At 38.3% G+C, this 17500-nt stretch overlaps 2 protein-coding genes across 4 annotated transcripts in view; both read left to right on the forward strand.

The window, feature by feature from the left end:
• LOC138043468 (protease-associated domain-containing protein 1-like) overlaps nt 1-1861 on the forward strand; it is a 5665-nt gene extending 3804 nt beyond the window's left edge. Inside the window, exons 4-5 of the mRNA XM_068889749.1 lie at nt 16-183; nt 893-1861. Coding sequence (XP_068745850.1) covers nt 16-183; nt 893-1013 — 289 coding nt within the window. The 3' untranslated portion in view covers nt 1014-1861. The remainder of the gene's footprint in view (nt 1-15; nt 184-892) is intronic.
• A 3840-nt stretch (nt 1862-5701) lies between these two features.
• Nucleotides 5702-17500, forward strand: part of LOC138043469 (E3 ubiquitin-protein ligase KCMF1-like) — a 15589-nt gene continuing 3790 nt past the window's right edge. Inside the window, exons 1-5 of one of the 3 annotated variants that reach the window (XM_068889751.1) lie at nt 5702-5951; nt 9954-10121; nt 12630-12769; nt 13902-14009; nt 15351-15808. In XM_068889751.1, coding sequence (XP_068745852.1) covers nt 5936-5951; nt 9954-10121; nt 12630-12769; nt 13902-14009; nt 15351-15808 — 890 coding nt within the window. In that variant the 5' untranslated portion in view covers nt 5702-5935. Of the gene's footprint in view, nt 5952-9953; nt 10122-12629; nt 12770-13901; nt 14010-15346; nt 15809-17500 lie in introns of all 3 variants that reach the window. The other 2 variants (XM_068889752.1, XM_068889750.1) reach the window with 2 other exon arrangements.

Here is a 17500-nt window from a genome sequence, read left to right on the forward strand (position 1 = left end):
TTTTATCTTTCTCAGAGGTTGTTCATTTGTGTCCAAAGTTAAGACAGTGGAAGATCATGGTGCAATAGCTGTGTTTATAGCTGATGACCATCTTGATAACATGGACACTTTAGTGGAAATGGCACATGATGGGACGCAAAGAGATGTTCACATCCCCGCAGGATTCATGTTGGGCTCTGATGGGTTAGGGTCTAATCTTAAAATGGTTTAACATTGCTGGGTTTTTTTCTTTTTTGCATCTGAAATATAAACTGTGGGCCCCATCTTACAATATTTTTTATGAACACTGATTGCAATGAGTAAGACAAAGAGATTTTCCAGTACCGAGGGTATTGTTGGTAGGTAATGGGACATACTGTCCAGTCATCTCCATTTTTGATTATGGGCTAGGCTGTTTCATAAATCAGAGGGGGTATCCAGTGGTGCATGCCGCTTGCCCCGTAATTTTATTTAAGCTTTTTATTATCAACTCTGAAGGGAACCATTTGATTCGCCTGTTTTGGGATTCTTCTGCATAGTACCTGCCCTCAGTTTTTCGAAGGCTGCATAACTTCTTTGAATGGATAATTCACTATCCAGAGTATAAAATACTTCACATTAACGCTGTGCAAGATTTTCTCACACACCTTTTAACTAGTTTATTTGCTTAGAGTGTGCATATTCACAGTTACAAGCAGGGCAAATACTGAAATCTTCCCACAGGTTGAAACTGTCAGATAGTCACTTATTCAGTTGATAAGGTTATCCGTATCCCATTCTGTCTTCTGAAGACTGCTGTTTGCTTAAATTACAACACATACAAAAAATAACTGTTATGGTGCTCCTGCCCACACTATACATACTGGCTGAATAAAACATTAAACAGAAAAATAACATTTGTTTTCTTTTCCAGGTATCATATCAAACGTGGGATCGAAGACGCAGGGATGATGGGGGCAGTAATATCAATTCCTCTAAATGTTACAAACACTCCATATTTGTACACTAGGCAACCACCATGGTCTGCCTGGTAATAAAGCTTAAATTATAGAATGACTTTTTATAGAGTAGATTTAAGGGGGAATTTTAAAGGACTTTACAGGCTAGGCTGTTTCATAAATCAGAGGGGGAATCCATTGGTGCATGCCGCTTGCCCCGTAATTTTATTTAAGCTTTTTATTATCAGCTCTTAAGGGAACCATTTGATTCGCCTGTTTTGGGATTCTTCTGCATAGTACTTGCCCTCAGTTTTTCGAAGGCTGCATAACTTCTTTGAATGGATAATTCACTATCCAGAGTATAAAATACTTCACATTAACGCTGTGCAAGATTTTCTCACACACCTTGTAACTAGTTTATTTACCTCTTCAGAGGGTGTGTCTCTCTTGAAACTGAGCCCTGGCACTTAACGGTGGACTAGAACAACTTTGAAAGAACTTTTAACAACTTCTGATCTCAACAGAGATATTTTCCTTTGTTTCCATCAGAAACTGATGAAAAGCTGTAAAGTTTTCTTTGGGGAGCTCATCATCTCCATGTGTCTGAATGAGATATTAAAGGTATACCCCAGGGAATTTATGGCATCCCCCATCCTACTGGATTGGAGAGCACAGAAGCCTCTCCACGCCTCGTTCTAAGTAAAAAATGTCCCCGTGGCACGGGTGAAAGTTTTTTTTCAGAGTTTCTTAGAATCACAAATTTATTATTCGATATATATTGGGTTGTTTGGGGTTGTTTGGGACTTAGTGTACTATCATATTCCTCGCTTTTAATAGTATTGGCCTAGGCATTTATTTCAGCCCAAGCAACCTTGTTCGTCATATTTGTTAACATCATGTGATCTTTGCAATATTTGATGAATAAAAGGAGAGTTTATTTATAACGAAGTCATTATTTGTTAAAATCTGATTTGTTTAATTCTCTTATGAATTCAAAGTAATCCATTCCATGAACATCTTACACCGGCCATAAAAAAAAATTATTCTTCGGACAAGTATACAGTGTTCGCGCGGAAACCCCGAATTTCGAGGATTTTCAATATTCGGGTAAAATACAGACCCCAGTTGTTCAAATGGTGGATAACCCAATCCACCGGATAAAATAAATCACTATGCAGCGGATAAACACTATAGCAAAGCCAATTGAGTTATCCAGTGGATAGTGATTTATCCAGTGGATAGCCCTATCTACCCTTCGAACAACTGGAGCCAGGACTGGAAATTCTGGAACCTATTAAAGGTCAAGTCAAGGAAATTAAAGTCCTGAAAATCATATCTTTGCACAAGCAAAAGAAAAGAATTGTACTCCATGTGCACATGTCAAGTCTCTTCCCGCAAACACGTCAAGATAGTAGTAGTGAACCAAGTAATTTAATAAACTAAGTTACGCATAAACACTGACAACTAAGATATTACTAACACTCGTACTTTCCTAGAGGCTCAAGGTTACTTAATTATGCTTAACTGAAAGAGGAATAATAAATATAAAACTAAGTTCAAAATATTTACAATATATACATAGCCAGTGCAGTCACTCTTCTTGGTTCAGGCTTATCGCGATACACGGAAGTTCACAAATTGCCTTTTTTTCTATGTCTCTGTTTACGCTGCTCGTCAAGCGTCTTCTCCCTTGAAACTAAGTTGTTTTCCTCTTTTGAAACTTTCTGTTCTCCTTGCCGCGCACCGTACCTTGCCGTCGACAAAGAGATTTTGCTGCTGATTTCTTACGGGTAAGGTTCTACTAATGGATCTTAGTGGTGTACTTTCTCTGATTTGACTTTTCTCTCCGCAGCGGCTGCGTCTCCCCGGATAAAGACCATTTGCCAATTTTTCAAAGAGACGCAATGCTTCTAACAAGGAAAGAGAGGGCCATTTCTGTTGAGGATTCATTCCAAAAGGAATCCAAGGCCTTCCTTTTAGGTTATCACTAGCGATGTTTGTAACAGTAACTTCGAAAGTCGAAAACGCGCGTGAGATGAAACGAGAGTCACCTTGAAGGCATCTATTATGCACCATCTATTATGCACCAGGCAATGGGTGCATTAACTGAGATGAATGAATGAATGAATGCATGACATCAAATCAATTCTAGAAACCATGCCGTTCAACTATATTTAAGTCTTAGATCTACAAAGAGAATTTCCCGGCTATTTTAATTTGTCTACGTACCAGTATGCTGATGTCAGCTGTCGCTAGCTCCCACCACTTGTCACAACAAACAGCAGATCTCCAGCTCAGTGCCTAATGCTCCCATTCTAACTGACTGAAGACTATGGTCATGTCTTCCAGTCAGATGTCTCGTGATCATTCTCTCGGTCAATATAAGCCATCCTCCGAGTTTTCAAATAGTTCATAGGTGTGTGTCAGACAAACCAAACTGCTTAGCCTAGAGTTCATCTGAATGAACATTTTAATTTGCTAGCTCTGAGAACACGTGAAGCAACATTAACTTTCAAAGTTGTGTTGTGGTGTGCCAGGTATCCTACGGGAAATTCAGAAATATCTTTAGTTGCATCATTAGTTCTATCTAAAGGAGACTATAATTGTGACGCTGTCAGTTTCATCCACTCCTTGAGTTTCTTACCGAACTGGAAGAGACGTCAGTGCATCAGTTGACACTTCGCTGTTGACAGTTTTTCCACCGGACGCCATTTCAAAGATGTTACAGACATATTAAAAATGGAAACGAACGGATGATAAAAGTCCTTGAAGTGCCGCGGTGACACGATAAATAGCTGACGTCAGGAGTTCATCAAGGGGAGCCTGGCCTCTATCTCCACTGATTCCTTGATTAAACCCTTTCTCCACTTAAATTTAATTTATTTTCAGGAACAGGTTTTTCCCGCGAAAAGTACCGTATTTTCCCTGAGGCTGACATAGCTCTCTTTTGATTGGCTTTTACAACCTTAAATATCAATGACCACAACCAAGGTTTTCTGAGCCCGCGAAACTGAGCCCTCCCCCCCCTCCCCCCCCACCCCAGAAAACAGAAAACCATTGTTTTAACGAAAACCGCTGGTCAGCAGGTTCTGGTCATGGTATCTCACAAGGGAGGCCTTGTTTTAATAAATGTACTCGGGAAAGGGTTGACTCCTAGTCGGGTCTCAGGCCATGGGAGATAGAGGCTCCTCTTGACGTTCCAAGCGTTAGCCTTTCGTCAGACTGAGCGAATATACATAGCTAGAATAACCAATTCATTGTGACGAAGGGCTAACACTTGAAACTTCGGCCATTTTATATTTTCAACTTTATTATTCGTTTGATAAAACCAATTTTCGTCTTTTATCCTCCCACCGACTAGAAACAGAACCATGCAAAGTTTCTTTAGAACGTCACCCCTTCATTTTTTTAAATATTAAAACAAAACTGAGCTGGTTTCCTCAGGTGAAGCAAAGAAGAGACTTTCACGTACTGGAAGTTGTATTCAAGGCCTTACATCTTTCTGAGTCATGTCCATCAGTATCTTTGCCAAACGATTAATTACTCCACATGATATCTTACAAATGATCAGTTGTATCCATTTTCTTTATAATTGATTCAGTTTTAGATTTAATTCGGTTGGTTTATATCGGATGAAGAGGCACCCAGTGGAAACGAAGATAATATACCTTTATCCTTCTTCTTCTTCTTCTTCTTCTTCTTCTTCTTCTTCTTATTATTATTATTATTATTATTGCTATTATTATTGGAGGCTATTGTTGAATTCATTAATTTCGTTATTATTATTATGATGATTATTATTATTATTATTATTATTATTATTATTATTATTATTATTATTATTATTATTATGTTTTACCAAAGAACTGACAAGTGAACCAGAGATTATTCTCTAAATCGCATTTTTATAGCTCTTTGTATTTTATCCATTTGATGAATTTGCAGAAATTGTAATAGACCGAATGCATAAATGGCGACCAATAAATTATTCTTTTGTTTATGTGCTAATCAGAGCAACTAGCCTCGTTCTAAAGCAACATTTCTTTTGTATTTTGTCCGTGCTAACGAGGCTAGTGGGTCTAATAGGCAAAACAACAGAAGAATATTTTTATGGCGGCCATTTATGCATTCGGTCTATTGCTATCCATTTTTTAAATTTTATATATGATAGAGAAATTGAGGATTATTATTATTATTATTATTATTATTATTATTATTATTATTATTATTATTATTATTATTATTATGAACTATTTACAAGGCTAAAAATTATATTAAAAAAAGTAAAATCCAAACGTTTTTGACACTAGGTCATCATGGAGTACCTGGCCGGCCTCAGTGGGTCAAGAACAAGGACCATGGGGTAATTTCACCGGCCATCGATCAATTCAACAGGATTTTGATGTCATTGGAGAGTGGGAACGTTATATGTGGGGACATATATTGTACCGTATACATCGAACGGATCGTACTTAGTTTTCCTTTGGTTGCTTAAAATGCTTGCGTTGCTTAAGATGGCGCACTTGTCTTCCTTGAATAGGCAGCGACCGATAGAGCAAGAGATAAGAAAAAGAGCTTGGGGATGGATCGGTCACACGTTGAGGAGACCAGATGGACATGTAAAACAGTCTACTTTGAATATCGTTTTCTTTTCCTTGGAAACCAAGGAGACTTGTGCTCTCAAACTTTCTTAAAACCATTTTAACCCAACGTTACAACATATACACGTGCAATTTGTGTTAATTTATTTTTCAAATATGTTGAAAGGGATTATGGGAAAAGCTGCTCATGCCCAGTGAAACCGGGAGAAGGCGATAAGTCGTCTGTGCTTTCCTTTGGTGGAAATGCTCCAAAAATTTGCTTAAATTTGGCTCTGTTCGGGATGTTAACCATTGCATAGGAGAGAGCACAAAAGGGCTGTCCAATGTTCTTTGCTGCTGAGAAAAATAGTTGCGTTTTGAGGCCGTTTCATCAGCGCAAATTTGACTCAACAGACAGGGTATATCGGGGAAGTTGCTATGTCTCGACATGAGGGTAAGTTCATTTTCTTTTGAAAACCTATCTGAAACCTCGGGATAAGTTAATCCCTGGTAGAAGCATGATATAATGAAAATTAAATATCCTGAGCTTTATTTACTGTGACTGTAGTCTGTCCTTGACTGAGTGTGTTTTCACTTTATATATAAAGATCGATGCAATGCGCTCAAATTTATACCTTCCTTCCACTGTTTGCGCTTTGCACATATCCAATGCTTGATAAATTTCTGTTCAGTCCGATTTTCGACGGTTTTCCATAGCTATCGTGATAGAGTTGACAATGGTTTAATGTTGAACGTATTCTGAGTTGTTTCGAACCACTTAAATAGGCGTGAGTGAAGGCATGCCCAGCAGCAAGCTTTCATTTTGGCCATTGAAATCAGCCCCTCAACAATTGTCAGATTTGTAATCAATTTTACGATTATTCTTGGTTTTACACATTATACATGACACATGTGTAGATTTATATGTTATAGTTCAAAATGAATTTTAGGTTAAATTAGTGTCACCCAACAGTCAGACTACAGTACGTACTTTGAATCTCGTTTTCTTTTCCTTGGAAACCAAGGAGATTTGTACTCTCAAAAGTCCTTAAAACCATTTTAACCTAACTTTACAACATATAAACGTGCAATTTGTTTTAATATATTTGCATTGCTGTAATTTTATTTGCCATGTTCAAAGCTTGTGTTTTGTTTGCATTTACATTGCATTAATCGGTATTTTCTCTCATTTGATTGGGTGAATCTGTCATAAGTTTAATTGATATAGCTTAAGTTACTTTTAAAATCTTTATTAACAATACAAAGTAAAGTACACGAGTGTGCTAAGACAATTAATTAATATCTTTGCTGACACCATTAATCATATCTTTAATAAATTATAACATGGTTATTTCAGAGTTCTTTGCTTCGGAGGATTTGCCTAAAGAGATTGGTGGGGGCAAACAGAAAGCAGGGTAAAAAAGGGAGTTACATGTTAACAAGTTGACAACCTTTTGTGTGGGAGCCACATGTACATGTACACCCCATCATTGAAAATGATTATAATTATGTGTGGGATTTATAGTTTACTCTTTCCACTTCCTTGTTGGTGTGATACACCAGTATGCCATGTATGCAAAGAGTGGATATATATTCAGCAAAATTAAATCGCTGAAATCAGCTGGCAAAAACAGAGTGAATTGGCCTGACCCTTGATCGCAGCCTGCACAACACAATCGGTCAGGTGGCAGTCCATAAATGGTGTACCAAGCATATTGATTTTAAGTCAACTAAGCATTATAAAATTTTGTATAGTCGTGTGCATTTTAGAGATCTGAAGTTATAATATTAAAGCCGCGGCTACACAAGCGATTTTGTGCTCGCGCTGGTGATGCGAGTTTTTTCAAACTTTGTCGCGTCCCCAGCGCAAGATGAAAATCGCACGTGCACTCTTGAACTGGGGACACGACAGGTGAAAAAATGGCAATAAAAAAGTCGCCAGAGTTGAAACTTTCGTGACAAAATCGCAGAGATAGTTGCATGTGTAGCCACCCTGCAACTTTTTGCCCATGCTTGCGACGCGACTAAAGAGAATTTAGCCAATGAAATTAAAGTAGGAATGTCTGTTTATAGTGCTCAGGTCTCTTGAAGTAAGCGATTCGCGCGGCCTTCAATTTGTCGCCAAAATTTGTCACAAGTGCAGCCACCCTGGCGCGCAGGCGACGCCACAAAATCTGAAAAAAATCGCATCACCGGCGCTAGACAAAAATCGTTTGTGTAGCCGCGTCTTAAAGTTATAGTTACATTGTATGCCAGAGTTTGCTTCCAAGGCCATTGGCATTTGTTGGAAGACCTACACTGTACAGTCATCACTCGTGTGTGTACTTGTATGGAGAATTCAGAGAAGTACAATTTACAATAGGAAATGAATACTTGTACCGGATCTTTCATTCTTGAACTTAAATAGTCACAATACGTGTACATTCTATGTACATGTAGCACTACATGTACAAAATTCCCATTACTGTACTTACATGTACCCCTCCCGCACTATTGTGTACTGCCCTACCGTACCTACATCTTAGGTTACATGTATTATCGGTATATCAAAGTCCATCCATACGTTTGTAATCTCTTGAAAAGCATCAAGTCCCACAGTCATCAACTGAAGATTATTAATTTTTTCTAAATGTTTAAATGAAAGGTGCTGTTGCTCATAGAGTTCCGCAGTATTTTTTTTATTGAACTTACACTGTATGCCCCAACCCTCTGACAAGTCTTTAACTTTTGTGAAATGTCATAATAATTTTTTTGTTCTCTGAACATTTGCAGCTTCCTTTTTTTTAATCCTTTCTATTGTACAGTGTATGTTGGCTTGTCAAGAAATAGCTGTCTTGTCTCATTAACCTACTCAGCTGTGCTTTTTTGTAAAACACCTTTAATACTCAATTCAGTACACTGCCCACTTTTTCAAGTGTGAAAAAAGAAAAAAATTATTAGTGTTTCACCTCTGATAAGTACATGTACACATATGATAAAAATTTGGTTTTATCATCGGAGTTTATAATGTAAATTGGCCACCATACAGAGATTCTAAAAGCTGACATTTTGAGCATTAGCCCTTCGTCTATATTATACCAAATTTTTGTATACTGCCGTATTTACCCGTGTATAAGTCGATACCGTGTATAAGTTGACCCCCCATTTTCGATGACAAAAAAAGCAATTTCTTAATTTCTTTGTTAAATGTTCATGGGATACTAATCTTGTATTCTTCGATTTCTGGAACTGTGGATACACAAAAAAATCAGGGCCTCAAGCGCTTAATAGTTTTGTGGTTCAGAAGTTGTTGTATATGCGGGCATTTTGTCCTTGAGTTTCGAAAAAGTTCTCAGAAAATCGAACATGTAAACCTCAAACTAACCTGTTTCGTTGTTCAAGGATATAGGGCTTTAGAGGGTAAGCACAACATCTCAGAAGCAGGAGTCAATCTTTGAAAATAACTTCAAAAACAATGCGAAATGTGCAAGGTTTAATTGTTCCTTGACTTATAATTCCTCACATTACAAACAAACAAAACTAATAAACCAAACAATACGTTTGCAAAAGCATTTAAATCAGCCAGGTTTGTATAAAGAATAAAAAAACAATCATTACCATCCAACATTTTCAGGCAACATGAGTGACGATGCTCGCATACACAAACACGAGGTATTGCGCCAGGTTACTAAGCCGTTGAATGATTGCCTTTTATTTGAATGCCTTTTAGAGCTTTCCGCCTTTGGAAAACAAAAATTTCCAGTTTCTATTTGAGAATATTTGTGCTTGTGAGTATCTTCAACATTTAGAGTTGGACAAATCCTTTTTCATTTCAACTGGAATTGCTTACACTGTACATTCATTTTGAAGTCTTATGTACACTGCGTTTGTTATGCCCAAGACAACATTATTCTGTTAATTTTGAATGAATTATTTAGCTGGAACTTGGCTCTAAATCTTTGACCTGTGTATAAGTCGAGGGCGATTTTTGGAGCTTCTTTTGAGGTCATAAAAGGTCGACTAATACACGGGTAAATATACTGTACGGTACTTCCCCACCGACGCAGCACCACAGTTTCTTTAGAAACTACCCCCTTCATACACGTATGATAAGGCTTCTTGTTTGTGATGTGCAGTAAATTGATTGTCCGTGTGCATGTGACCCAATTATTGCATTTCTATTGGTTTTCAGCCTCATGGGTAATTTATGATTCATGAATAAAATAATTATTATGAATAATATTTTAATTCACAAGAGGTAGGTCCCCTTAAACCCTTCCCCGCCTGAGAGGGAACCTTGTAGATTTTACTCTGTACTAATGCCAGATAATTTTACAGTACTTACCAGTCGGGGGTGTTTGAATGGGTTCATAAATCTCAACAGTAATAATTATTATTAGCATTAATGTGACCAACTGTCACAAAACCTCAAGCAACAAAACATCTAATACAGTGTAAATGTTCACTTTTTTGGCAGGTGTTAGTTGTGACTCATGTAGCAAAGGGAATTTCCGTGGGAAACGCTTCAAATGTTTAATATGCTATGACTATGATTTGTGTGCAACGTGTTACGAGAATGGAGCAACGACGACGAGACACACAGCTGATCATCCCATGCAGTGTATACTGACAAGAACTGACTTTGGTAAGGATGCCATGCTTTATGATAGAGACAACTCAAAAATGGCTGCAAGTAATATTAAATTCTATCTTTATGCTAATTAGCCTCACCAGAGGGACATGACCTTGAAGTGTGTACATGTACATGTAACTTGCAACTCTTTTCCTTGGAACAAAGGACACCCAATTTTATGTCCAAATACTGTTTGGACAAAAATAAGATCGAAGCTGCATGCTCAGGAAAATGCTCAAGCTGCGTTACATCCAGATAAGGAAACTTTAACTAAGAAAAACCCGAGCTCTGAACCAGAGTTAAACACTTCAAGGTCATGAGCTTCTGGCCTCACACTTTGTAGCAAAAGTTCTTTTCCATGTTGTGAATGCCAATGAGGCTTGTACAGTAAGTCTAACTACGTAGCATAAGTATAAGAGTACATGTACATGTCTTTAACTAGCCACCATTTTTGCACTAGGGTACCCCCACTGCTCTGAGTAAACAATTTTAAACCATGGGGAATAAAGTTTACAATTACATTAATTGATAAGCATTTCAAAAAAGAGTATTATCAGGAAGAAATAAATTCCAGACACCCTTATTCTGTCTTTCAAATTTCCTGGAAGTCACCATCTTGAAAAATAATACATGTACATGTACATTTAACATGTAACGTTTTATGGTTGCTCATGGTGCTGACACTTAAAACGTTTGTAAAATAATAATGGCAACCATTGTAAGGAGTAACGAGAGGAAAGAGTGAAAAATTCAGCCTTAAATGGATTCAAACTCATGACCTCTGTGATGCCATTGCAGTGCTCTACACTGTACTGGCATTAACGTGTTCCTCAGTCAGAAGTTAAATGGTTTTTGCACAGAGTGCTTCTTAGAGCATTACAGTTTGGATTTATGTGTAAGACTATTAGATTATTGCAGTTTCAAAATGTTACTGTACTTAAGGGCCCAGACGTATTTTTTGCGCGTTGCTAAGGAAATGAAATGTTAATTCCGGTGACTGACATCATCATATCATGAGCTGACCAGGAAACCCACTCACAAGCAGAAATCACCGTTGTTTGCATCAAAGGTTTTTCCACTCCCTTCCTCAAACGCGTTCTCAGATCAACTGCGCATGTGTTAATGAACTGACTTCCGGTTTGAGAAAAAGCTAAATTTCCGGCGTTCTTTAAATTGAATTTTTTTTTTTTTAATATGACACGTTTCACCTCCAAAAACAGAATATGGCTAAGCATTATTTTTTCAAATCATCTTTTTTGAAAATTTTATGGGTATTTCAGTATCGCTTATCTCTCTAAAAAGAACATTTTTCAAAATAAAAAGTAAACCATGATTGGCTGGATGCAAAAACGAATACAACTTATGAAACCACTGACTAAATACCCAAATTGAGTAGCACGTAGACAAATTTAGAGTTTTCTTTTATTATAATATTATGATGATGTCATATTTAGGGTCATTGGTTTACAAAAGTTGGAAACTAACCAAAATTATGCCAAATTCTCTCAAATTAGTTAACTATTACATCCTTAGCAACACACCCCATAAAATACGTCGGTAGGCCCTTAAGAGGTAGATGTAAAGAAAGGAAAGCCAGAAAAACTCAGTAATACACTATATTCCTCTGTAATATCAGTACATTGCTCTACCACCTGAGCTCACAGTTGGCTTAATAGCTCATGACAAAATAAATTAATGGTACTGTAGGCCACTGCACTGGTATCACAGCAACACAATAATTATTTTCGTGTCGGTCATATTTCCAGCTGCAATCTAACACAACTGATGATGTCACAAAGAGATATTTGGCTGTGTGGGAAATGTCACAATTATTTTTGGCTAAGTTTGTGCTGCAAAAAATTCACTTCGGACTTTTGATAGAATATTCTAATAATGAAATCCTACCAAGCAAAGTTTAAATTTTAATATAAAATTCAAGTTGTGTGCACTTTAAAATTAATGATTCTTTTGAACGTACATTTGTACACAGTCATGACATTGAATCTTTCATTTTGTACATGTATACACACGTTTAGACTTCAATAGGACAACCCTTATTTGTCACAATTAAGATAGCGGCTCCTTGGAAATTTTGAAACAAAAAGAAGGTACAGGGATGAGGGTACTAGAGGTGTAAGACAGAAATACGATTGGATGTTTGTTGGCTTCCTACAGTAGGCAAGTTGTTGTTGCTTGGTGCCAATGACAGCTTGGATATCTTAAAGCTGTGAGAATGTAATGCACGGCTGTAATAACAGAAATCGTTGTTTAACCAGTTGCTAATGACTGGCTTCTAATGCCATAGATGGTTATTGACCTATCAAACCATTTTCCACTGGTTATTTACCGTGTGCATCATGTAAAATTTGGAATAAATTTGGAATAAATTTGGAATAAATTTGTTGGAATGTTGTACAACAATCTCCAAAAACAGTTGTCAAACATAAGCGAGTCTGAAGTATGTTTACCTCCTCATTAAGTTAATTCTTATTCCAAACAATCTGTTTTCTTCTTCCAAAGAACTTTATTATGGGGGTGAAGCGTTTACAGCAGATCAGCCTCAGTCCTTTACGTGTCCGTACTGTGGAAAAATGGGTTTTACAGAATCAGCACTTCAGGAGCATGTGGCATCAGAACACAGTGATGCATCCATTGAAGTGGTAAGTCCATTAAGGTTACCGTATACCTTCAGATCGGCAATTTTCTTCAAATTTGGATTTTTTGGTTAAAGTAGTGTTCGAAATGGGGTATTTTATGAAAAAAGAAATTATCCAAAAACATTAAATATTGGCGAAGAAATGGCGGTTTTAAGTTTTGGACGGAAGTAAAATTTACCCGTTTGATAGCGCTGTTTTCTCGAATCAATTTTTTCACATGAAGCGGACATTTTAAAGAGCTAAAACTCAAATGGAATTTGTCCGATTTCCCCAAAATTTTGACAGTGGCTAGATTAACATGTAATCAACAAGAAGGTGTCTGCGATTCTTTTATTTTAAAATATTTTTTCTCTGAGAGCGATTTTTGTACGAACACATCACATTTTAATACTCTTTCGAAAACGTGCTGTAACCTTTCGCTGCAACTGAGTATGGCAAAACGCAGAAACCCTATTTTAGCACTTTGTCTTTGGGTCGGGAAACGGAGTAACAAAATAAAAGAGCGAAAAGCAAAATTTCCTATGACTTGTAACTTTGAAAAGCTGATTTGGACGTTCGCATTTAGAGGTTGTGAAAAATTCGACAATTCATTTAATTTCAAAATTATTGATGTGGTCTGATAGCCAGCTCTATAAGCTTTAATTTGATATAGGAATTTAGGTATCTGCAGTTTAAACCGGACGCGCTACATCGCTCGGACGCGAGACACCCCTGAAGGTATACGGTAACATAAGAAATTAAATTTGTTTTTAGTCCGTTGCTCTTCTGGGTTGGATACTGGCACTGCAAGCCAGGTTGACGCAATTTTAAGCGGACAAGTCAATGATGTATGCAGTCTTGGGGATCTTTAGGACAAGCAAGCTCTTTTTATTGTTTAATGTTTCATGGTAATCCATTCTCAACAAGAATCCCTGAAGTGTGACCACTTGAAGTCTTCAATGTGTGTGCACTTTTGATCATAAGCAAAAAATAGCTTTTTCTTGGTGTCTGATTGGATAATGTGTCAAATGAAAGGGTGTCTATAAAATCAAAAAGTGGTTGCGATTGATTCTTTTGTGTAAAGCAATCTGAAGAATGAAAATTTTGTGGTTCTGTATTTGTCAGGTGCAACCCATTTGGTTTTACTTTTTCACAGGTATGTCCAGTTTGTGCCGCCTTACCGGGTGGAGATCCTAATCATGTGACAGATGACTTTGCCGCCCATTTGACGTTGGAGCATAGGGCACCAAGTAGAGATATTTACATATCCTATAAGTATTTCTTTTAATTACATCTGTCGCCTCGGAAATAAATTTTCTATAGGGAAAGTGGGCTCTGACGTTTTACTGTTTCAGCTGGTGGAAACAGGCTTCCAACTCTGATCTCAGTATTGCAGCTCAGAACTCAAGAAGACGATAACAAATGAGTTTTCACAGGATGTCATAACTAACTTTTTGATTTATTATTGTCCAACTGTATTAGTTGTTGTGTAGAAAACGCACGGAGCGAATACAAAGATGTTTCACGATATTTACAGTCAATCCCGAGCGGGCAAGATAGCTCCATCTTACCCGCTCGGGTAGCCAATAACAGCGCGCGATTTGATTCATGTTGCCCGCTTACGGAGCTAGTCATATAATAAACTTGGTTATTGTACAGTAGAGAACCGTACAAAACACAGCTCCTCTCGTAAAAATACTCAGCGATACTACGCACCAAAACATCGAATAAGATATAGTTACAAGGGCGAGTCAAAATACAAGCGACGAGTACAAGTACATATATCTTATTGGACGATTTAGTGTGCGGTATTGTGGGATACTTTTACGAGTCTCATTGTACATGTATTTTGGGAAGCCTGTAGGACGAGTCAAAATACAAGAGACGAATAAAAATATCCCACGATACTACACGCTATATCGTCCAATAAACTATTTAAACTTGGCAATATGCGGCAAAACCATTAATTTTACCGAGGACTTACAAAGCCTCACAAGATTTTGTCTCCATCGATCGGCAGACGACATATGTTTATGAACCTGTCTGTTCCGCTAAGAAATTCAGAAATGGCCTTTTTCTTGCTGCAGATGAAGTGTTTAAATCCCAAATGTCGAGCATACACCAGAAACGGCTGCATGTACTATGTATCTGAAAGTCGTGTTGTGTTATCTCGCGATTGTCTTTCGCCATCTTGAACGCGAAAACTCTGGCAATAAAATTCGTCGTCGCGCGAATCACACAAATAAATTAGCACGGTAACCAATCAGAGCCACCACCAGGCTTTTAGGTAGTAACGTTACCTGACGGCATTAACGCCTGCCGCTTTCAGCCGCGTCTCCACGAGTAACTTAGTGTGAATTCAAGCTTGTCAAGCGCGGGGCAAATGTCAGCACCTCACTATACAAATATCGTGGAATATTTGTACTCGTTTCGTGCGTTTTCTGTACAATAGCGAATCCAGGTGGATAATTATCAGCAATACCACACACCAAAACACCTAATTATTAACAAAGCACCGTCAAGGCAATTCTGGTGCCATATCTTGTTGTTAGCTGTGCAATGTATTTTGTTTTGTTTTATTACCTTTTAACCTTAACTGACTTACTACGACGAACCAGGAGCTGCTCGGCACGTAAGACGTTTATTTCACCCGGCAGTTAGCGGAAGTCGCCCCAGACCTCCACGGTCACGGGCAACCAATATGCATTTTGGGGGATCTGGGGGTAGTAGTGGAATTGCCTCGTCTTCGTCCTCGTCGTCCACGGCTGCCCGCGAGAGCATGGATCCTATAGCAGAGCTTTTATCGCAGTTATCTGGTGTGCGGCGAGCCGCACAGCAGTCACAACCGCCAATGCAGTCGCAGCTTCAGCTACTGCAGCAGCAACTACAGTTAGAGAGGCAGCAAGTGCAACAAACGAGGGAGCGACTAGAGAGGCTTCCAGCGCGGCGGCAGATGGCTGCGGCGGCTGCTGCCGCGGCAGCCAGTAGCAACGCACCCACGACAACGGCAGTGAGTAGCCAAGAAAGCAGTAGCTCGGCTCCTTCGTCGTTTCTTCTTGCCAGGTCTGTACTTGATCAGATAGTATCTTGTTTTGAACATTACTTGTAATTTGGCACGTTCTAGTCTGTTAGTGACGGTTTCCTTCGGCAGCAGTTTGTTACTTCCTTCAGGCGTTATTGTAACTTATTGAGTTACTTCCTCAAGTGCGATCATCATTCTCTTCAAAGGCATAGTCATGCATCCCTCTCCAAGCGCGACAAAAAATGTGATACCAAGCCGCAAGTGTTTTTGCCTTTGGTTGGACGAAAATGCGGCACGAAATTTTTAACCAATCGGTTGGCGTAAAGCTTGCATGTCCTTTGATGATCAATTCAAGACAACCCTGAGTGAGTGTTCTGTGCGTTCTGTGCTTAGTTACCAGGCCTTTGAATAAAAGCGAGGCTGGAGTTGACTTTGGTTTGACACAAACCTCATTGCATTTTTTTGCGTCAATCATGCAGTTGTAATGCTAGCGAGTTTCTATTTACATAAGAAAAGCACTCATGCTTGTCTCAAAGCAAGGTCAACTCCAATCTTGCATTTAAAGGCCTGGTACCTGAGCACAGAACTGTAAAATGGTCGTTTAAACACGAAGACGCACAATAAAAGTAGTCGTGCCTTAAGCACATGCAAATGATTTATCAATCAAGCGTGGACGCAACCGAGCTCTGTGATAATCTGTGTAGTAAAAAAGCCCCTTTTTTAATCCCGAGTCCTTTTTTCTCGCGCTAGAAATATCTTTTAGGGTTTACGTCTCAGTGTTGCTGTTTGTTGATCACTATCTTGGATAATCAGTAACCAGTTATTTAGGCTCATCGACAGAGTAGTTACAACTTGTCAAGGAATTTAATGACCTCATAAATAAGATTCAAGATATAAGAACTGATATAAGGGCATCTCTGGGTGATCAGCAAGAACGTGACAAAAAAAATTCGAACGCTTCACTGTGAGTTTATTGATTTTTATGCACCCTCCAATAATGTTTTGAAGAAAGATGAAATACCTTCCCTTTCAACCAAAACTTGTTCTCTTGATCCAGTTCCAAGGTAATAATTAAGGATACTATTGACATTGTTCTGCCTGTGCTAAGAGAAATTGTGCGACGATCTTTAACTCAAGGAGAATTTCCATCCATCCTGAAGGAGTCTCTTGTTCGTCCACGGCTTAAGAATGTTGAACTGGAAAGTGACTCGTTTTCAAACTATAGGCCAGTAGCAAATATTTCCTTTCTTGGTAAAATCATGGAGAAATCTGCGTCCATTCAAGTACATCACTGTCTTAATCAACATGGCCTTTTTCCCAGTCTGCAATCAGCGTATTTGACACCACAGATTTAACACCACTCCACAGAGACCGCACTGCTCAAGATAACTGATGACATCTTGAAAACCCTTGATTCACGAATGAAGTGGTTCTAGTACTACTTGATTTGTCGGCGGCATTTGATACGCTAGACCACACTCTTTTCATAGAAAGGCTACAATCAACTCTACTGGCACTGCTCTGCAATGGTTTAAATCATATTTAAGGAGGCTCGAAATAGTTTCTCCTTTTTTCAAACAAATAATCATATTTTGTCCTTAGATACAGTTAGGGTAATTATATCAAGACGAAATTTGGCCAGGGTATTACGTACCCATCGTAGGCTTCTCACATTAAATTTTCCTCCAAAATAACGTTACCATGACATCGATATGGTGTCCCACAAGGATCCA

The sequence above is a fragment of the Montipora capricornis genome, chromosome 3 (assembly GCF_036669925.1).
Source record: "Montipora capricornis isolate CH-2021 chromosome 3, ASM3666992v2, whole genome shotgun sequence".
NCBI classification, from domain to species: domain Eukaryota; kingdom Metazoa; phylum Cnidaria; class Anthozoa; order Scleractinia; family Acroporidae; genus Montipora; species Montipora capricornis.